The sequence below is a fragment of the Emys orbicularis genome, chromosome 8 (assembly GCF_028017835.1).
Source record: "Emys orbicularis isolate rEmyOrb1 chromosome 8, rEmyOrb1.hap1, whole genome shotgun sequence".
Taxonomy (NCBI): Eukaryota; Metazoa; Chordata; order Testudines; family Emydidae; genus Emys; species Emys orbicularis.
This window is the reverse complement of record NC_088690.1, coordinates 105821028-105844401: the sequence shown is the minus strand read 5'-3', so window position 1 is coordinate 105844401 and position 23374 is coordinate 105821028. Positions and strand designations below refer to the sequence as shown.

Below are 23374 nucleotides of genomic sequence, written 5' to 3'. Positions count from 1 at the left end.
CCATACAACTTTATGAAGCATTTAGAAATAAAAATGTTAAATATAAATTACACTGCAAAAAGGTTTGAAACAGATATTGAATTTATTGGTCAGCTATGAGTAGGAAAATACATTGGTAAAGAAAAAAAGAAGACCCTGTATATAAATATAATACTAGCTAGTTAAAATTTGACCAAGAAGAAAGTTCCACTGAAGAGAACAGTAAAAGCCCTTGTTTACCATCAGACCATATTCAGTTTCCCCCTTTATCTTATTGAAGAGCTGCCTTTTGACAAATGCAACATTCTTTGAGCTTAGTGCAGATAATGTGCTGGTTTTTGTTAAATGAATGGTAAACAAGAGTTAGTCCAGTGCATTACACTTTATACAGAAGTACTGTGAATAAAGACTAAAGATATTCTATTTTAGACACTACTTAAACATACCAAGACATTTAAGTGTCAAAATTTATGCAAACAAAAAAGAATAGCAGTTAACATATACTAAAAAACTGTGTAAGGCTGGATGAAAAAAGACTCTAATTAAGCAGTAAATTGAAATAGTCATAAGTTTTACAGTGTGATTTGTTTCTTTTAAATGGGGTTGTAATTATTTTGTCTTTAATGTGGGGTTTTTTGCTGCATGGCTAAAATGCAAATTTGACACCTTAAGCTACTTTTCTAAGCTTACATCCTAGATGAACTTACAATCTCTTTTGTTAGAATTAGACCAGAAATGTATGCAACTGTATTCTGAACTCAAATCAGTTTTATTGTCAAAATGCTAGCCATATTTAATTTGTTGAAGCCACCGAAGGGACAAAATAATTACAAACATCTCTTAGTGGTTTTTCTTTGCCTACTTCTGATATATGTTAAAGTTGTAATCTGTATATCAATGTTTTGTATTTGTTTCCACTTCTTTAAAGTATACCCCCAAATTAAATTTAGATGCACAGAATTCTTTTGTACGTGTAAATAATTACCAAAGTTGTGGCAGACCATACTTGAGGTTTTCACCAAATGGTAAAAAAAGATGGGCCCAAAATTTCTGGTCTAACGAATGAAACACCTCAACCCAATGTTCTATGATTTTTATGTTATGTGCTTTTACAACAACAACACTGAAGGTACATTATGGCAACATCTAAAGCCACCTTAAATAAAAGTATTGCAAGTAACCATTTTATGTCAGAGTTTCTGATGCAAAGATGTTGCATTTTGTAAATAAAGATGGTTTATTGCATTATTTTGTTTATGTTGCAATTGAAAACTGAGACGTTTGAGTGAGATTTGTTTAACACAGGAAAATATTTATTTTAAATTTGTTTAACGAAGTTTACATCAGTCCAGTATTGGCGCATCTGATCTTTTCCCATATGTTAAAAAATTTCTCCTTCAGTAGGCTTCAGAGTCACGGTTATTAGGGATGTCTACATGTTCAATGCTGCAATGGGACAGCTGTACCAATGCAGCTGCGCCGCTGCAGTGTGTCTGGGGAAGACGCTCTAACCAATGGGAGAGAGCTCTCCCGTCAGTATAATAAAACCACCTCCATGAATGGCAGAAACTAATGACATAGTGCTGTGCACACAAGCGCTTATGTCGGTGTAACTTACTCGGGGGGTGGGTTATTCACACCCCTGAGCGACATAAGTTATGCCAAAGTATGCAGAAATGTAGACGTAGCCTTAGCATCTGACTCAAAACCCAATAGGAATCTCTTCACTACATTCAGTGGGCTTTAGATCAGACCCTACAGGATTAGTCTAAAAGATGGAGAAAAGTCGTTCAAACTGACCCATAGATTGCAGTGTGTCCAGGGAAGAGCAATTGTGTCTTCAACACACAAAGGGCCATAATGTTTTAATAGGCTGCCATAAATTCAAATATATTTAAAAGACTACCAAATACAGGTGAAAAGGTATTGTGTAAAGCTCAAACCTTTTGAATCTAACAAGTGCACTCAAGCTCCAGCATGTATGAAAGTAAATTATTTCCCAGAAATACAAAATGAGTAAGTGCTTCCCTTCCCCTTCCGTAAAGCTTTCTGGACCTATTATATAATCCAGATCAGGAAAAAAAATAGGTTTGCTCAGTTTGACAAGCTAAATAGGCTCATCATCACTGGAAATTGTCATGATGCGCATTACCAACACATTGTTAAGGAAACATGAGTAAAACACCTTTTATTCACACTTTACAAAAAACAAAATAAAAAAACAAACAGGAAAAAAATAACACTAAGCATTAAATCTACTACATCAATACTACCAGCATTTCAATGTACTGATTATAAATTGGACATGTTTGGTGTTTGCACAACTAAAAAACAAAACAAAATCAGGTCCCAGACAAGGATTCAAGATCAAGACTTTTCCTACTGAAATTTAAAACACACATTTTGTAGATCAGAACTATTTGTAATTTTACTTCTATTTTAAAACAGAATGGTTTTAGCACATTTAAGTGCTGACAATTTTCTCTTCATAAAATTTTGAATCATTATTACCTCATTCTCTATACAAAAATTTATAATATTCAGAAATTTCTAGTAATGCTCAGTGTCCTTTTGCTTCCCTGCCTGCAGTTGAAACAAAAGCAGTTAGACCAAGCTTCCTCTCTCTCTCAATTAATTACATTGATTTTTGAAAGTGTATTAGTTAAGGAGGAGTGGATAAATTCTCCCTTTTATAAGTCCAAGTTAAATTTATTAGCTGTTTTATACTTGGCTTTATGACACTAATGGCACTATGAAGGTACACTATTTAACTTTAGTCTTGCTTGACACTTTAAAATATGACTTGGTCACTTTAAAAATGATCTGAAGAATTATCTTAGGGACCTGTACTGAAAATGCATCTAATTTACACTGCTTCATAAACAGAAAATGTAATTTTTTTTCTTCAAGGAATGATACAGTCTCTGAGACTGAGGAACACACTTAAACTGAAAAGGATTCACATGATAGTATTTCTTTGTGGAAAAAATAGCACTGTGCGATGACACTGAAAGAAGCAGTGCTTAGGTATTAGAAGCTAGGAACTGTGTGCCCCTAATCTGAACATGTTCAAAAAGTGTGTATTCAAGGCTTCAAGAGGAAATAAAGATGCCACAGCTTATACAAAAGTATCTTCATAAAATTTTCACAAGTGTTAACATTATTTAAAAACTATAAAAGAGGATGCACAGATTTTCTCTGCATGCACAGGCAGTGCTAGTGGAGAACAAATGTAAGCAGGCACAGTGCAGATAGGACAAATAGCATTTAAAATAAAAATTAAGAAGCTGTACACAAGCATCCCTAATTTTACTTCAAAAATCAGAGATAAAAATATTAGAATGCACACACATCAACAATAACTTTCAGTCCATACAGACCTACTCATCACTCACTGCTTAGCTTGTCTGTTCTGTGAGAACTTTATGGTTTTTCTTTTTAAATCAAAAAGACAAATGCATATATTTAATTAAGATATTTGCCAATATTTTACAGATTTAGATTTAAAAAGCGATGTTCTCAACTGAAAATAAAAGTAGTACAAAAGGGCTAACAAAACCCTAACAAGTGCAAATCATTAGCAGAGAAAACCTGTTGCAACTTCTTTTACAAGCTGGCCTTTATAACACATGAAAACAGATAAAAATTTAGCCTTAGTTTACAATACAATCAATCATTTTCCAAATCTGATTTTTTTAAAGTACAAAATCTCATAAATCAGGTCTTCTGTTGTTCATATACAATCAATAAAGGCTAAATTCAAATTCTATATTTTACAAGCAAGTCTGAAAAAGGAGGGAGTGAAGTACGGAAGAATGTTCTCGATGTTACTACTGGCCTCAAAAAAGTAGTGCTACAGATATCTGTGCAAAGAGAATATACTGTATAACAATTCTCTATTTCAAGGCATGAATGTGTTATGTTGGATAGAGAAGAAACAGGATGATTAATTGTAACAAATTAAAGAAAAGTGCATATGCACCAATTCCTGTTTAACAGTATATAAAGTATATTGGGCTCAGAATTGTGTCTGTTGATAGCACCTGGCTTTTACTATGTCTTTATCAAATAATTAGATTTAAAATTAAGATCATTAAGAAAAAATCCCTGTTGGCCATACCTCACTCCTCTATATTCAGATTTTACAATTTTACAAGTTAGATTGAGGTTGCCCTCTAAGTTGTACTTGACTACCTCCTGCCAGGGAGATGGATTCCATTTACCGGAGGCAGGAAAGGCAGCAAAAGCTCCAGTTGTGCAAAAAGTGAGAAGTGGTCCGAAGGGATGAGTGGGTGTGGACAGCCACTTATATTGTTCTCTATTAACCAATGATGATCCAAAGGTCCAAGAATGCCAAGTATATTTAACTGAGGTTTAGAGTAGAAGATGTAGTCAATAATACCCTGAAATAGGAGGGGAAAAGAAGTGTTTTAATGCACCATCCTTTGGCCAAATGCCTTTTCAAAGACAACATTTAAGTATAGTATTACAGATACCTTTTCAGATACTTATTTGAAGCCAAATAGCTAGGAAGTAGCACTATTTCCTCCCTGTGGTACAGTTTGCTCCACTACTTCTGTCTCCCCTTTATGGTCTGTTCTAAGGGTTGCCCACTATGGGTCAGGGAAAACTAGTGTCTACTGGGACCTCGGTCACTTCTCTCCTCTCCTCTTTGTGGTAATTCATTTCAGATATCCCCCACCCACTTGTTTAAGAGGGACTTCAGAACCATTACAGATCTGGAGAGGACTAATCTCTGGGGAGACTACTCTTCTCCTTCCTTGCTCTTGCAGACTGCATTTTAAAACACTAAAATTGGAACCGCCACCTTATAATGAGGGTCTTGAAATTGACACTGTGCAGTCTTCATTGCCGTTTTGCCATACTGTGTTGTGACAATCAGTATGTTGGAGAGAAAGAGGTTAGCTACCTCTTATTAATGTTTTGTTTAAGACATTGAGAATGACTATTGCTACTGGCTCTTCATTGCTTTCATTTGGCATTAAGAGCTAAATATGGGTCTCATTAACATCAATGACAAAACTCCTTTTGACGTTAGTGGGACCAGAATTTAGTGATAACTAAATTAAAGTTAGAACACAATTATTAGTCATTGCTCTGCTATTCCAATTCAAATTCAGAATAATGTTTCCAGTTATCCAGCATTAGCCAAACATTACAATTAAACACTTGATACTTCCCTATAGCATCAAGGGCTTCTAATCTCTCTCTAGAATATTATCAAATATCTTTTGATTAGAGGTAATACACTGGTGTCAAGCTATTTTCTATAACAAGCATTTTGTTCTTAAAGACAATTGTTCCTATTGTCTCTAGGTAAAACTGCAGTCAAATTCAAAGCAGGGAAACAATGCAGTCTAATGCTGGGAATCATTAGGAAAGGGACAGAAAATATCATATTGCCTCTATATAAATCCATGGTATGCCCACGTCGCCAATACTGCATGCAGATCTGGTCGCCCCATCTCAAAAAAGATATTTTGGAATTGGAAAAGGTGCAGAAAAGGACAAAAATGATTGGGGGTATGGAACAGCTTCCATAGGAGGAGAGATTATTAAGACTGGGACTTTTCAGCTTGGAAAAGAGATGACTAAGTGGGGGAGAGGTCTATAAAATCATGACTGGGTGCAGAAAGTAAATAAGGAAGTGTTATTTACTCCTCATAACACAAGAACTAGGGGTCACCAAATGAAATTAATAGGCAGCAGGTTTAAAACAAACAAAAGGAACTATTTCTTCACGCAACACACAGTCAACCTGTGGAACTCTTTGCCAGAGGATGTTGTGAAGGCCAAAACTATAATAGGGTTCAAAAAAGAAATAAATAAATTCCCGGAGGATAGGTCCATCAATGGCTATTAGCCAGGATGGGCAGGAATGCAAAACCATGCTCTGAAGTATCCCTAGCCTCTGTTTGCCAGAATCTGGGAATGGGTGACAGGGGATACTTGATGAATACCTGTTCTGTTAATTCGCTCTAAAGCACCTGGCATTGGCCACTGTTGGAAGACAGGACACTGGGCTAGATGGTCCATTGGTCTGACCCAGTATGGCCATTCTTATGTTTCTTATCACCAAAGAAACACATCCCTTAAACTACGTAAGGGAATGATATTAGTTAAAATGATACTTACTAATTATTGTCACCATTTCTCCATGAATTGTTAGGAGCAAGGCAAGGAAGTTACCAGAAGGCCCCAATGCTCAACCACACATTCTTCATTTTGTTAGGGATAAGGTATTGCTGTTGCCTCTACTCCAAGAATGGAGAAACTTAAAAGGATTGTATGTAAAACACTCAATAATGCTCAACTAGAGGGCCTCAAGCCACATCAGAGTTGAAGAGAGAGGAAGAGAACCATCTTTGCTTTCCCTGAGTAAGGAAGTGTTGATAATTTTCCATATTGCAACAAAACAGGGGAACAATGCAGAGAAGTGGGCAGTTATTTAATAACATTGTTTCATTCAGAAGCTTACCACCCCATGTTCTCCTTTTAGTTAGTTGGGATAATTAAAAATATGTCAAATAATACCCTAAGGGTGCTTCCTGTTTATAAAAAAGAATAAACATCCAAGACCCAAGACACCATTATTACCTTGCAAATAGGAAACACTAATCGTGATTTCTATTATGATGAAAGAATTAGTGCTTTCTGGTTCATTGTATTTTTAAATGTAAGTTTGTAAAACTAACCATCTGAGGTGGCAACCCCAGCTCATGGCACTCAACAGGCTACTGAGGCAGAGGGTGTCGGGAGGGCTGGCTGTGGCCCCTTCCTGGCCCCTTCGTCCTATCGCTGGCCCTGGTTCCTGCTAAGGCGAGGGACTGCGCACTCCCCCTAGAGCCCCTCTCCCTGATGGACTTGTGTGAATAGTAGGCCGCAGTGCCTATTGCACCTGCACAGGTGGGCCTCAGGGAAAAAAAGTTTGGGAACCCTGCTAGAACATAGCAAAATTCTCACCTTGAAGTCAAATGTGTAATTTGTGTAAGGCATTAGGCCATTCTCATAGGCACTCTTCAACTTGAAACCATGCGTAATCCTTCCATTCGTTGTTCCATTTTTTCCATTACAACTGAAGTTGGTAAGACTTTCATTGTATCTCAGTTCCTTAAAATCTTTATGGTTTGTTTCCACCCCACCAGTGCTCAAATATTCAACAACACCTATTAAGAGGAGCATGGGGGGAAAAAAAGGTTACCAATTTATGCATTTAGTTAATAGGTTTATGCAAACAAACTGCTACTTTCATTCATTGCTTGTGTCTGGACCTTAAACAAGCAACAAGTTAAATACATACAGTCAATATGACTTTTATAACATATTCAAAGGCTTTCTATTTTAGTGCCATGCCGTACACTAAGAGCAAGCATCGGCCAAGTAAAGGCACACTCTTTGATAGAATTATCTACAAGATTAAACAAGATCCAAGGTGATGGAAAAAAGTAAAAACATAGCAAAGGCAATGAGCAGCTTCCTCTCACCCCCACTTTCTGTTGGCGCTCAAACTCCACCCCTGCTTCACCACTGAAACTAGCCCTGTTGCAGCTTCTCAGCCTGCCCCTCAGCACTCACTGATCAACAGACTGATGACACAACTAGGTTATCCTCAAAGTGAGGGGAATGACTTTTTTTTGAAGACAGATTGAAAATAGGTCTGAAAACTTGATGCCAATTGACAGATTACCTCTGGAGATTTGGGACTCTGCTCCAAGGCAGATATTTGGCCCCATCCTTGTTCCTGCTCGAGGTAAGCACTACTTGTTGCACTAGCCATTGGCAATGATACCCTCCTTGCCTTCCCTAGCCACGCTGGACCAGGTTCACAGAGGTGCTCAGCACCTACAGCTCCCACCAACTTCCACTGGAGTTGTGGATGGTGAGCACCTTCAGAGAAAGTCAGGCTTATTACTGACTGGCCCCTGCCCAAGGAAACAACTGGAAGGAAGAAAGGTTCCTTGGGCGGGCGGGCGTGTGCATCTCCCAAGGATCAGACAGAATCTCACCCATAAAACCTTAACTAAAAAGAGTGCAAGGATCAGAGGGTGTCCTTAAGGTTGGGAAAACCCTATACATTAGCAAGTAGCAGAAAGGAAGGGTCCAATATTATCATGCATTTGCTAGCTTGTGCATTGTACATGAAGTATCTGAAGGTTTATATTTCAATGATTCTGGACTGCTTAAGCAGCAGAAAGTAGGGGTCTGTGGAGATTATTTTAAGCAGGAGAATTTACAATCTCGCACTTTTAGTGTTATATTGCTATGGGCAACATAATAAAGCTTCCAATTAGAGGTAAGAGATATTTAGTACCTACAGTCAATGAGGTCACAGATCAAATTACTCCTGAGGGAATTCTGTGCCAAAAAATTAAAAATTTTGCATACAATATTTTAAAATGGTGGAGCTTAGTGGGTCCAGGGGGTTCGATGAGGGGAGGCTTGGTATGGGGGGGGTCTGGATGCACAGGGGTTGGGCGAACAGGGGAGCAGCTCCCCATACAGTGACCCCTCTCTCCATAGCTGAAGATGATGGAGGCAGGAGGGGTGGGGAAAGCTGGGGAAAGTTTCTGGGGGTGGATCTGACCCAGCCCTGGCCCTGGCTACGCCGTACAGGGTATGTGCACTCTTCCCCCACCCCTAGCACAGGGGAGGAGCCACCAGCTAGGGCATCCCCAGCCCCAGGTAAGCAGGTGGGGCTGGGGAGAACCAGGTGTAGGGGTGGTGGGGCATGGGGGGGGGGGGAGGGTGTGGTGAGGCTCAATAGAATGGGGATTAGGGTGTGGGGCACTCGGTGTGGGGGGGCTGTCTGGGTATGGGGAGGTCTGGATGCACGGGAGTTGGACAGACAAGCGGTGGGTCTGACCCGGCACCAGTCGGGGTGTCTCAAGCCCCCTCCCCCCACACAGTGATTTACCTCTCTGCCGTCTGCTCAGGGCGCCAGAAACCACACACCTGTGCTGCTGGGGAGGGGCATGTGACCGCTTTTGCGGCTTCCCTTTGCTTTCCCATTATTTTCTGTGGGGATGCAAAGAAATCTGCAGGGGGACATGAATTCTGCACACATGCAGTGGAGCAGAATCCCTCCAGGACTATAATGGAGTAGTTTGATCATCTCTTGACTCCCTAATAGCTACGATACTTTTTTATTTTAAAATCTCAAGCATCTTATGTTTTTACACTGAAAATATTTTCTTTTAAAAAGGAAGTCCTTTGAATTTCAGTTCATACACCCAGGGCCGGCTCTAGGCACCAGCAAAACAAGCTGGTGCTTGGGCGGCACATTTTTAGGGCAGCATGGCCGGCGCCAGAATGCCGCCCCTAAAAATGTGCCCCGGCCGCCCTAGCTCACCTCCACTGCTGCTGCCACGACGCGCGAAACAGCTGATTCGCGCGCCGCTACTCGCCCTCCCTCCCAGGCTCTCAAGCCTGGGAGGGAGGGGGAGCAGCGGCGCACGAATCAGCTGTTTCGCACGCCGCGGCCGCTCGGGGTCTCCCCCTCCCTCCCAGGTTTGAGAGCCTGGGAGGGAGGGGGAGACTCCGAGTGGCCGCGGCGCGGGCGCCGCTTCTCCCCCTCCCTCCCAGGCTCTCAAACCTGGGAGGGAGGGGGAAATCCCGAGCGGCTGCGGCGGCGAAACAGCCGTTTCGCGCGCCGCTGCTCCCCCTCCCTCCCAGGCTTGGGAGCCTGGGAGGGAGGGGGAGACGCGGCGCCCGCGCCGCGGCCACTCGGAGTCTCCCCCTCCCTCCCAGGCTCTCAAACCTGGGAGGGAGGGGGAGACTCCGAGTGGCCGCGGCGCAGGCGCCGCTTCTCCCCCTCCCTCACTCCCTCCTAAGCTTGAGAGCCTGGGGGGAGGAGGCAGGGCTGGGGATTTGGGGAACGGGCGGAGTTGAGGCGGGGCCGGGGGTGGGAGGCAAAATTGTTTTTGCTTTGGGCAGCAAAAATCCTAGAGCCGGCCCTGCATACACCTCTTACATTTTGTTCTAAAAAAGTAAACTTGCTGTTCTTACCAGAATCTGGCAGAGAATTGAGATCTGCACACAGTACAAGTGGAATGGTTCCAAGTTCTCCCGAAAGTCCAGGTTTGAGGTTACGAGAGGCTTTATCAATAATGTTCTTTACTTCAGAGAGGAACATCATAGTCTGAACCAGCTTCACATCAGAATACTCAGGGTCCCAGTGCATATGTGCATTAGCTACAAGAACTAGCTGCTTCTCCATCCCAAGTTGTGGCTTTCCAGCTAAAATTGGAAGTGAAATATTTACAGTTGCTGTGTCTGCAACAGATACAGCTAATGACTACTAGATGGCTTGTATTATAACCCAAAAATGATTTTTAAGAAGTGACAGATTTGAAACAGGGTTGATGCTAAGTTTGGCCAACCTTAAAATAGAAGCGTGAGGGGGGGAAATGTCACTGGAAGGGATTTTTAAAGTTTTACGCTAAACCTATTTCTTTATTGCCAAGAAATTATTGGCTGTGCAGTTGCAATTTAACTGGTTAGAGCTACTTCCAACACCGAGCTAACACCCGATGAAGAAGGACCAAAAACAAGAACGAGATGGTACAATTAAGTTCTGTGAGTTTGAAAATGCCATTACTATTAATATATAAATCATGTTGAAAACCAATGCACAGTATATTATTTTTTAAATTACAGTTTTTCTCCATTATTTGCAATACTCTCCAAGTAATCACCACACCCTGAGTAGCAAAATCAGTCTAGTATTTTAAGAATTATGCTTTTTAACTCAGCAGTTTCACATATGCACATTACAAATCTTCTATCCCCCCCGCAAGCGCACATTAAAGGCATGTTTGTTAATAAAATCTTACTATAATAGGGAAAATAACAAAGCACTATAGGCTAAATAGAGCCACACCAAGACACTTCCAAGGTCAATTGAAGTCTCAACTTTTTTGAGAACTCCAGGGCAAGAACATGTGGAATTTATAAGCACTACACGACAGAGAGCTACCAAGCTACAGAATATTATGCAGATGATCAAGAAATTTACAACCACCTCTGGCTAGTTCAATGGCACTTGTATATTCTTCCAGCCACATACACCAAGTTACTTTCCCCTCTTGTCCTCAATTCTTCAACTTTCTCTTTATAAAAAATGGGTGAGGGAGAATCAAATTTTTAAAAACCTTGCATCATCCAAACATTCTAGTTAGCATTTGCTATTTCAAAATTTCCCCCCAAATTCTATTTTAAGTGAAGTTTGCCCCAAAAATTTCAGCACACAATTGTAGATACGATGTTTATTTGTGAATGTTGTTTTCCATTCTCTATTCCACTGAAACAAAATTTTCATTTGTATTGGAGACTGTAACATGCTGTATCACAATCCAGTCAAAAAATTGGACTCAATTACTTACATGACATTTCTATTAATTCCTTTCGCAGCTCTAGCAACACAGCAACTCCAATGTTATCTTTTGTCATAACTCTGTTCAGCATCGCTTCAGATCCTTCTGAGTTTGCCATAGCTAATTGATTGAACTCAACAGTATGTTTCTGAACTAAGATGAATCTGAAAAAACAACATTGTGTGGTTTCTTAACTTGTCAAATGACAAAGGAAATACTATAGCTTCTTCCTCATTTTAATTAAAACTTGTTAGATGACACAAGTAAACTAAGTTACAAGAATCTCAGCCAGTCACATTACTGCTTTATAAAAATGCTGATCTGAAGTCGGAAGATATAATTTCATTAGCAATTTTTATCTGCACGCCATCTTAAACAGATTTAAATTAACTCCTCCTTCCCAAAATCAACACTTCCCATATTCTTTCATTTAGAAAAATGTTAAATACAATAAGATATTTTGCTTCTCCTGATCTATCATATTTACTGATTTGAACTAGCAGGCTTAAGAGAGAGTGACTCAGCACTTGTTTCTGAAGCAGAGTGTAGTGAAGCAGACATCTGCATTGTTTTGTGGACACAGCAGAATACAGAAAAATTCTTAAAGACTTCGATATCTAGGGCAATCACTGTTTCAGAGATGGCAAATTTAATTGTCTATATATTCCTTATATTTTCACAAGTGATTAATGATTTTGGGTGCCTCCATTTTTTTGGTACCTGACTTTAGACACCTTAAAATAGCTCCTGATTTTCAGAAAGTCCTGAGTTCTCCCACCTTTTGAAAATCAAGTCCCTTTAAGGTCTCTCAATTTGGGCACCCAAAAATCACAAGTCATTTTTTTTTAAAAGTTTAGGCTTATATTTTAGGAATGGTTTGGGTAACAAGGACAGGTGTCTCACTGTTCATAAAAAGCTAAATGACTCAGTCCAATTTCACTCAAGAAATAAATTAAAGACTGTAGTCTTTTCCTACTGTCTCAGACTGAGTGCATTTGGATTTGAAAGAGTTCAGGGGTGAAATTCTTGCTTGAGTTTTCATTGTGAAGGTCTCCCCAATTCAGAGTGATATGCCGCTTCCAACCGATTCAAACCAGTTTTCTAGTGGATCTTGGTTGGAGGCCTCTGCAGTGGAGCAAATTTTACCTTCAGCATGAAGATCTCTCAGATTAGCATTGCAAAAGCAGCTGAAGAGTCAGACAGGTGTCACTGTTTTATGATGGAATTTCTTTTGCCTGAAGTGCATGTTCTACAGGTCACATTTCCCATGTTTCCTATTGTTTGTTTCTTTTTTCCTATGCTTTGGGTTTTTTTCTGAGCTTTTTTACACCATCAGCAGTGAATAAATACAAAATATTTCATGATACTTTTATTGTACTTGCCTTTATATTTCATTTTATTTGTTAGCTTTTTTCCCCGCTTTCATACAACAAAGCATAAAAGATTAAAAGAGAATTGGTAATATGGGCTTTTTTCAGACTAGTCGTGCCCAGCACGGTGCCTCTTGTGCAGAGTATTCCTTCTAGAGGTAGGAATACTTTGTACAAAATATGGAGATATGCAAAAAAAGTGTTTAGCTCTGTCTAAAGAGGCCCCAAGGAGTGTGAACTTCTCCTCTTATCCCCAACAATGTTAGAATAGAAGTTCCACACAAAGACACACTTCTTCGTCACAGCAACTTGGGGCCTAAATTTAACCCAGAAGAATTGTACGAAAGGGAACCGGCACAACAGAAGGTTTTATGAAACACACTTACTTTTCGGTCTTGAAAAATATTGCACAGCCATCAACATGTTTTCTTTCCTGTTCTGACATTGTCCTAGCTCTAGATTTTGGACTGAAGAACCCATTATAGCCACGTTCCTTCAGTTCTGTCAGGAAAAAACTGTAGTACTGTTCAGTTTCAACCTCCTGTAAAGTTATAAGACAGCACACTGTATTTGCTTAGCACCACCAGTGTACAGAAGACTGGTATTACGTCTATATTATTTAGCCTCTTTTAGAAGAAAGTATAAGTCACCTCCAAACTGGCTTTAGGAAACTCAAAAAATTAGATGAATCAAGGAACGTAAGCATAAGACAGCCATACTGCTATTTTAAGGCAGAAGATATAAATAAATTTCTGTAATCCCCAGAGATATGATTATCTCATGCCTTTTATCTGAACATGCGTCAGGTTATATATACACACACTTCAACACGTTTCTCTGATCAGCAGCTGCTGGTTAGTGTTCCAACTGTGTAGGTTGGAAAAGCATTCTTTTGATGTCAAGCAATGAATAAGAGTTCTAAATTACGACACATTGCTTTAAAAGAAAGTTTACTTTAATTAATGTAATGCACAAGAATCAATACAAGTGAACACAAAAGGAAAAATAAATTTATCATTTACCTGAAGACTTATGATGTCAGCATTGCAGTTCAAGATTTCCTGCATAATGGCTTTTTTTCGGTACTCCCAGTTCAGTGCCCACGATGGACAATAGCCATATAACTGCCGGGTGGCATATTTATCACAAAGTACGTTGTAACACATGACAGAAAACAAGGCTGCAGAACAATAATTTAAATTACTGATATATTTTACTAAAAAGCACAATTACATTCTTCATTTTTACCCTTCAGTAATTTTAACAATTTTATGCTTCAAGTGCTTTAACTCAAATATATAGTTTAACAGCTGACCCTACAGAAAAATGCATCACATGTTCTCTCTAAAATAACCAGCCACTCCTTTTGTCTGGGCATACAGCATTCATTGTTAACAGGTTACTAAAAAAAACCTCCATATGTTGCTGATATAAATGGTGAACAGCAAAGGCAGTTTACACTGAGAATTAACCCCATTATAGCTTTGTTTCTTAACATGCTTGCTTAAAAACTTTAACAGTAGATGTTGATCTTTTTGACTGTTACACTGTCCTCGCATGTTAATAAGTAAAAGGGGACCCGAACCCGATTGGGATGTATTGTAATACACTTAATGAAGGAATTAAATTTTGATGTAGGCCCCAATCCTGTAACTGGCACTGAATGGTGGACCCTGAGCCTGTGCAAAGCCTGTTGTAGGAACAGGCTCTCAAAGAACACTCAGTAAGACTGAGCTTACAATCATGCAATGGGTGGCCCAGGTCTGAACTAATATTTAAAAAATAAAGGGAAAGAAGTCTGCAGTGAAAGGGCTTAATTCTAAAAGGTAAAATGCAGAGCAAAAAATGAGATTTCTTTTGCCAACTACAGCTTCTGTATTATGTAGGGAGAGTCTCTGAATAACTATTCTAAGAAAAACAAAATTAAAGAAGGCTTAAATAAAAACAAAAACATTTCATGCTCTCACTTGGCTCTTTGCTGGAGAGTCTTATCAAGATCTTAGAAGGACCTGTACAAAGAAGTCATAACCTTAGCTGCAGCTCTACTGTCTGAATGCGGTGGAGATGCTGTGACAATCTTATTATTCATGTCATGGAATCATAGACTTTAAGGTCAGAAGGGACCATTATGATCATCTAGTCTGACCTCCTGCACAACGCAGGCCACAGAATCTCACCCACCCACTCCTGTATCAAACCTGTGTCTGAGCCACTGAAGTCCTCAAATCATGATTTAAAGACTTCAAGGTGCAGAGAATCTTCCAGCAAGTGACCCAGGCCCCACACTGCAGAGGAAGGTGAAAACCCCCCAGGGCTTCTGCCAATCTGCCCTGGAGGAAAATTCCTTCCTGACCCCAAATATGGTGATCAGCTAAACCCTGAGCATGTGGGCAAGACTCACCAGCCAGACACCCAGGAAAGAATTCTCCGTAGTAACTCAGATCCCGCCCCATCTAACATCCCATCACAAGCCATTGGGCATATTTACCACTAATAGTCAAAGACCAATTAATTGCCAAAATTAGGCTATCCCATTATACCATCCCCTCCATAAACTTATCAAGCTTAGTCTTGAAGCCAGATATGGCTTTTGCCCCCACTACTCCCCTTGGAAGGCTGTTCCAGAACTTATGATAACTCCTCTGAGGGTTAGAAACCTTCGTCTAATTTCAAGTCTAAACTTCCTGATAGCCAGTTTATATCCATTTGTTCATGTGTCCACATTGGTACTGAGCTTAAATAATTCCTCTCCCTCCCTGATATTTATCCCTCTGATATATTCAAATGTCTTGCCAATGTTCTCCAGGCAAGGGCAGAAAGGACCTAGAAGCAAGCAGGAAGGAATGGGGGAGGCACAAAGACACTTTTTCCCTTTTGAAATGTTTACAAAGCTGTATTTATACCCTAAAAATGTGAAATTCTTGTTTGAACACAACGCTTGTTTTAAGTGCAATGCTTTCCAATAGGTCTTTAGTTTAACCTGTGTAACCCTATCATTGCACCCAATTCTGCAGTGGGGGGATAGGAGCTGACCTAGTTTGGCTTCCATCTGTCTTCATTCCCATCAGCCCCCTACTCCCTTCCTTACTCCTCAAATTAAGAGATTCCTAGCTTCTCAACTCCCTCCATCCAAAAGGACTGCTCACCCACCAAACAATGAGCATTTTCCATGCTACATACCTACCCACTACCATGTCCTCAAATGAGACAGGGCATAGAATTCGGCAGTATGGAGATGTGAGGCAAAGGGGTTCCCGGCCAGGAGGGCGCTACGTTCATAAAGACACGCTTTTTCCTGGGTTCTCGCCTGGTTCTTCCTCCCTAGAAAAGTGCCTCCTGGGGGCTTCCCCCTTAACCAAGGAAAGTGGCTTGGAAGATTGACCAGTATCTTATGAGTGAGCAGGACACTGACAAAAATAATGTGTTACTTTTAGTAAGGCCAGCAGAATATCCGCACCAGTAACATGACCAACGTTAGAGTGATCATAGCAAAATTAAGACTGGAGGGGAAAAATTTAAGGAATCAAAAGACTTTCACAACAGTAGCATTTTGATATATGCCAGGTTCTAGGCAGCATATTATGACAACCACTATATATCAGAAAAGGGGAAAGGGGCAAAAGCATAATTAAAATGCATGATCCATTTTAAAATTTCAGTGACTTTTAAATTTTAAATTTTAAATAACTTTCTTTCAAGTTATTTAAAATTTCTCTACTGATTAGTTGAAGAATAAGTTAGACTTGTAACGTTTGGAACTAAAGATTAAATATACCAAGTAAATTGGCACAGTTCCCAACTTCAGTAACAACAAGCCTCAGCATTGTACAATAAAAACCTAATGTTTCTTTAATACAGTAACTAGTAAAGAGCAATTCCTCAGATTTTCCTTGGGGCTACAAGTTTTAAATATAAATATTCTCTGATTGCTCAGGATTTTTTTTTTATTCTACATTTGTTGAAAATCAGGGGGAACTTTTCTGCTGTTCCTGGATTCTTCAACAATCATTCAATTAATATTTTACAATTGATCAGCTACTTTTAAAATACTTGAATAACTAGTTTAACTCTAGTGGTGAGTAGTCCAATTAAAGATAAAGGCATTACCTTTAAGAAAAAAGTAGCTAATTCCGCAGACAAATGTGCTGTTTGATGTAGGAATGCCTATGCTGGCTACCATCAGTGAGCATGAGATGTTTTAGTTTAAGTATCAAAAAGAAATACTTCAGCAGACGGTAATGGTGAAGTGATTTTAGATGGGGGTGGAGGGGGGAGAAAATCTATAAAGAGTCATTGCAATGCTACCTGTTGGTCTTGTTCGGTCTGGTTCTTGCAACATAATCCAAGATCTTGGAGGTGGTTGTTCTGTTGAAACTATTAGAACATAAAAAAAAAAAAAAAAAAACCACACACAAAGTGAAGTAATCATATTTATTTTAAAATGGCATCAATAAATATTTTAGGAATGATCACTTACTTCTTTTTGCAGTACCTGCCAAATTATCAAGCAAATAATTCAGGAGCCTTCGTGTTCCATCCGGTTCCTGGTAGAGGTTCAGTATATCCTGCGTAAGTGGATTTCCTGCAAACATGTTCACAAAAAGTAAAATTAAACCAGAAAAATGTCGAGTGTGTGTGTGTGTTGGTGTTTAAAGGCTTGGATATATGACTGCAGAACAGTGAGAACTGTTTCCCTTTTTAAAAAGTATTTCAGTTTTCCATTCCTGCAAACACTTACATTCTCTTCTGCATCTGAGTTCTAACTTTCATCACTGGATCTAATGGAGGACTGTCATAGTGAAGTTTTGCTCTCTCACATCCTGCTCCTCTCCAAACACACTTATAATGGTGGTGGGGAGTACATCTGATGCAGGAGCAATCTCCGCCAGTTTTATTTCATAAGAGAGTGACCTCCCCTAGGCCAAAAGCATTCCCTGCTGGACATCTACCACTAGAATATGGTATCTTTCTGCCAGATCTCAGAGAATCTGGCCTGATTAATTAAGGGGGCTACTCTACAGAGTCAGACGCTAAAAGTTCACACAAATAGGGGACAGTATAATTGTCCAATCATAATAAATATTAGACTTTTGAGATTTAATGCAGTTTATAGGCATCATACTCAACAGAAAGAGCCTGATCTTGCAAGCCTTTCGTTCACACAACTTCCACTGAAGCCAGTAGATCTACATGCCAAACTCTTACAGTATTGGCTCCAAAATTTTGAAAATCAATTTTAAATTGCTATTTGCAGTCAGATACTATGGTGATCACCAGCAGTACAAAATCCTTTTCATTCTTTTTTGGGCCAGATTCATTAAATCTCAATATATTTATAAAAGAGAAGAATAAATTCTTAAACCAACAGCTGCCATTTGGTAACATTTTATAAAATGTGTAGCTTAGAACAGCTGTGGCTCAAGAATGAGATCAACACATAAAATGTAGGTAAAAAAGTCATACCTTTCAGACCTAATGTCTGTAACTGAAATAGTTTTCCCAGCTCAAATGGTAGAACCCGTAACAGGTTGTTATTTAAATGGAGTTCCCTGTAGGCAAAAATCAGAATAATATGAAGTGGGAAGTAACACAGTATTTGTGATCAACTATTTATTGCTGAAACAGTTTCACTATAAGAAAGAAACTGTACTATCACACCACTACTTGGAAAAATTGGAAGACTAAACAGTCAGCAAGGATTAGGGACATCTTGCTGTACACACTAAAAAAAGCTCATTAAGTCTGAAGTACAGAGCAGAAGTTAGTGGGGGTGGAGAGTCCATCTATATGGTCATAAGCTTTTGTAAAAGTTAACAATAATTAAAATATTAAGGAATTACAAGAAATGAAGCAATTACAGTTCTGACAAGCTGGACCACAAATGGCTGAGTTAAGTTTAAAGGACAATTAAGAAAATAAGATTATAGCCATTAAAATAAAACCAAGAACAAAAAATGGTTCCAGTACTATTATTGCTATTATATTACCATGCTGTTAACCCTCTCTCTCTCATTTAACACATCACAGCAAACTATAATTTTCCAATTAACTTTTGTTTGTCAAAATAATTTCACTGCTTCGTCAACAGAAGTTAGATATCTGTTGATATATTGTGTGAAGGCTATCAGGCACACACAAAAATTCATTAAATTAACTGTGCTTCTGGCCTATAAAAAGTAATATTCTATTGTTTATTTTTACAGTGTTACTGTTGAGATATTGTGTATTCCTTTTTACTTGGGAGAAATAGAAGTTGGCAGGTCCCAACAGTCCAGCCAACAGGGGAAGAGAAATTGAACTTGATAACATGCCTTTTGCTTACTCTCAGGCTATGTCTACACTTAAAATGCTGCAGTGCCTCAGCGTAAACACTTACTACAGCAATGAGAGCGGTTCTCCCATCGCTGTGGATAATACACCTCCCTGAGAGGCAGTAGTTAGGTCAGGGGTCGGCAACCTTTCAGAAGTGGTGTGCCGAATCTTCATTTATTCACTCTAATTTAAAGTTCCGCGTGCCAGTAATACATTTTAGAAGGTCTCTTTCTATAAGTCTATAATATATAATTAAACTATTGTTGTATGTAAAGTAAATAAGGTTTTTACATGTTTAAGAAGCTTCATTTAAAATTATATTAAAATGCAGAGCCCCCCGGACTGGTGGCCAGGACCCGGGCAGTGTGAGTGCCACTGAAAATCAGCTTGCCTGCCACGAGTTAGGTCAACAAAAGACTTCTTCCATCAGCCTAGCGCGGTCTACATCGGGGGTCAGGTCAGCTGACCTATGTTTCTCAGGGATATAGATTTTTCACACCCCTTAGAGACATAGCTATGCCAATAATTTTTCATTGTGACCAGCCCTAAAATGGTCCAATTTAGGTATAATGTTAAAATCTGTGATATAGGCACAATCATTACATAAGACTGCGTAAGACTTACATAAGAGTTACCCATATGATTCTGCCAGACTAGAGTTCCCTAGCCATTCCTTGCAAGATGTAAAAAGAGCATAGATAAAAGCAGACATTTTAGGAGGAAAAGACCAAGGGCCCACCTACTCCATTCCTAGATTTCCAGGCAGTAACATATACTGCTTAGGGGAGGGAGGGAGGGAGGGAGAGAGAGAGATTTAAAAACAAAAACCCTACCAACTTCCCACCACCAGCCAAAGTCATTCAAGCTTTATTTAACTACCACAGTGTTTGTCAACCTTTTTCATTTGCAGACCCCTAAAAAATTTCAAATGGAGGTGCAGACCCCTTTGGAAATTCAACCTGTATTCTGGGGACCCCTACTATAGAATCCTTAGACTGAAAACTGACTGAACAGAATTCAACTGTAAGTGTTGCATGTGCTCGGCTCAGCACGGCATTTGACACGGCATGAGAAAGGACGCTAAACTGTGGGCTTTTATGATAACGACGACACTTCCGGGTTTTGATCTGTAGGGAGAGGTATTCACATACTTTTGATTGATCAGAAAAACTGAATGCCTTTTCTGGGGTCTGAAACTTCATTTTCACAGTCACCTTTCACGGACACCTTTGACAATCTACGGGCCTCCAGGGGTTCACAGACTAGAGGTTGAAAACCACTGGACTATCACATGGTTGGGAATAATATTCTACATGACCCTAAACGGCAACTAATACGTTATTCTTTATGAAAGTACCTTTTTGTCTAAGAACTTTTGAGAACTTTGCAGAACTCTTAAGGTGAGCTTTTGGTTCAAGGTGCTCACCTGGGTTCATTCTACGTATTGATTACAGTTCCACTAACAAATAAATTACAAAGAACAGGAGGACTTGTGGCACCTTAGAGACTAACAAATTTATTAGAGCATAAGCTTTCGTGGGCTACAGCCCACTTCTTCGGAAATAAAGTACAGTTTTCATAAACTGTTAAAGAAAAATGATAAGGATAGTTGTCTAGTTTAATCTCATCTTGGTTAATGCTCTTTGGCGTCAAAGAGCTTCCTTTAGGCAGCACAGAGGATCATAGCAAGTCATACTAGTCCTTCCAAACAAATCAAAAGAATCTGAGCTCTCTGAAATCTTTCCCCAGTTGTGTTGAAGAAAAATTTGTGATGTTTTTTTAAGCTCTCTCCAAAGATTGGCAACTTGATCATTCTCCATTAGCTGGTTCACGGTCTCCCAAAGTCATTGGAACAAATTTTGTCTGCATGTGACAGGGAGACACAATGGATTTTAGACAAGCTAAGCCCTTTATAAAAAGAGTTCCCAGACATGGAGGTTGAAGGAGTTATTTATTGACTCTAAAAGATTCTAGGTAGTGTCAGTTCACACTATTTCTCTGGTCCATAATACTGGTGATATTCAAAGCTGAAATTACTCTGTTAATCTGGAAATTATATCACAAGCTACAAGGAGAGTGCAGTAGCAGTCAGCAGGAAACACAAAACTACTATGGGATTGAGACCTGCAGAGCGCTACCACATAGGAAGCACTTACAGACTGTTCTTCATGGATCAGCTACAATTACTGAGGACAGTGTGTGTGTGCAGTGGGTTAATGTGCTTTTAATGCCCTTCGTGTCTATAGACCAGGATTCAAATATTATGTTTGTCACAAATGGAAACTAGATTGGTGGTCTGATCCGAGTTTGTTAGTGCACATTTTGTAGCCAGAACAAGATTTTATATTCTCTGCTCAAAAGAGGCTCAAGACAGGGATAGCTGGAATTTTGTAGAATCAGGATTGGAGTAAATTGGGAAAATTTTAGGAAAGTTTGCACAATATCTGCATGCACTATTCTGCAGAGTGCTATACTAACATCATTTGCACAAGAACATAACTTGCATCAATATTTTAAAAGGCAAAGGGCTTTATAAAGAGAAAGGAACACTAATTAGTTCACAAGGTGAATCTCAATGTTTCAGTAAGTTTAAAATGGGTAGGTGATGATACTGAACGACAGCAGAGTAGGGGGAAATTATTAGTAGTTACTGTAATTAGAGCAAAGGTGGTAGGGGTAAAACAAAAAAATAAAATAGAATATCTCAGAGTTTTGGGAAAAATGATGTAAGGCACTATCACTATTTCTTACTACAGGCTAAATTCCCACTGTTAAATAGGGCTCACAATAAATAATAGTTTTAAGAGCTTAACTACTCTAGAATTTATTGATAGCTTACTCTCAATTTTAATCAAGTAGTTTAATTTTTTCAGTAGGGTGCAATTTTTCCAAAGATGAAGAAAATACAATTATTAGTATCTCAAGGTGCCACCTAGCCTATCATTCCAACGCAGGTGTAAGTCTGGGAATCAAACACTGGTACTGTATGATAATCCCACATACAGTACTTCACGGAGGTCGTTTATACATTGTCAATAATACCCTTTAAGGGCAAGAGAAATTTGCCCATAATACTTGCCCTTCCTTATAATACTTGCCCTTCCCCGAAGAAGAGGACTCCATTAACAAAATTAGATACCGTGGCCCCAATTAAATCCAACTAGCTATAACATTAATATGTTTTACTTCCAAAAATAATTTGTTAATTAACTTATTCTATCCCTAGCCTTGTGACTCTTCTACACCTTTCAACTTGAAAGCATAAAATTCACTTTAGTAACTACCTGGCTAGCTAAAGATTATGTTCTTTTATTGGTGTGGAAGTATAAATACATGGCCACCACAAGAAAAAGAAGAGGGGGAGGGGGAGAACCCCCCCCACAAGATACCTGTTGCTATGCAAATCTCTCAGGTGTTATAAAACTATGGTCATAAAATTAAATTCTTAGAGTAGTAATTTAAGATGAAGAAAACAGCCACTAACTTTCTTTGATTACCTTTATTTAGAAATGTTTAGTCTGCTCTTATTATTATTATTATGTAATATTTGTATTACTATAGTGCCTATGGCCCTTTGTGCTAGGTGCTATAAAATACTCTTTTCTCTTGCCATGAATTAAGGGGCAACTCTTGCACGAACTCTATGGGTGTCAACAGTTCTTCAAGAGCAGCACCCTGCATAAGGATTTGGGTGTGTACGTGTACGTGTACGTACCTGATTTAGCAATGTTATGCAAGGTGCATGCCAGCATTCTCAGCTCTGTAGGAGCTCATTGTACACTGTTGCATGGGGCAACTGGAGATCAGGGCAAATATAGAGTGCTAGGGCTGTAGTTACAACTCCAACCACTAGGAAAAACTGTTTATATTGGCTTTGGTTAGTTACAGAACAGAATGGTGCCAAAACATGAAATTGATGTCTGCCGGGGTCGCAGATGAATTTGCATACCTGAGTGACACCATGTTTCCGAGTTCTGCTGGTAAACTACGGATTTTATTAGAGGACAGGTCCAGATAGACCAGATTGTGAAGCTTGGCAATGTCTGAAGGAATACGGGATAAGGAATTGTCACTGAGATGCAAAGCTGTCAAATGGGTCAGTGACCATAAAGATGAACTTAAGCTTCTTACTTTCCCTGTAAGAGAGAGAGAGAGAGAGAAACAGGTGTAAAATAAAAATAACTTTGGACATTTTAAACATCTAGTTTTAGCATTAAATGAGTATTTTATGACATCTTGTTTGAACAGCGTTTAGAGTTTTCTGCAATATGGTTAAAAATGAAAGATTACATAGAAGGTACTCCCCTCTAATTTCATGAC

General features: G+C 39.2%; 1 protein-coding gene across 1 annotated transcript in view; it reads right to left on the bottom strand.

Moving 5' to 3' along the window:
- Positions 1–2144: 2144 nt before the first annotated feature.
- CNOT6 (CCR4-NOT transcription complex subunit 6) overlaps positions 2145–23374 on the bottom strand; it is a 50215-nt gene continuing 28985 nt past the window's right edge. Inside the window, exons 3-12 of the mRNA XM_065408905.1 lie at positions 23004–23190; positions 18206–18291; positions 17220–17324; positions 17048–17116; positions 13765–13922; positions 13129–13283; positions 11382–11536; positions 10006–10236; positions 6964–7166; positions 2145–4382 (exon numbers count right to left, since the gene is read on the bottom strand). Of these exons, the coding sequence (XP_065264977.1) occupies positions 4170–4382; positions 6964–7166; positions 10006–10236; positions 11382–11536; positions 13129–13283; positions 13765–13922; positions 17048–17116; positions 17220–17324; positions 18206–18291; positions 23004–23190 (1562 nt within the window). The 3' untranslated portion in view covers positions 2145–4169. The remainder of the gene's footprint in view (positions 4383–6963; positions 7167–10005; positions 10237–11381; positions 11537–13128; positions 13284–13764; positions 13923–17047; positions 17117–17219; positions 17325–18205; positions 18292–23003; positions 23191–23374) is intronic.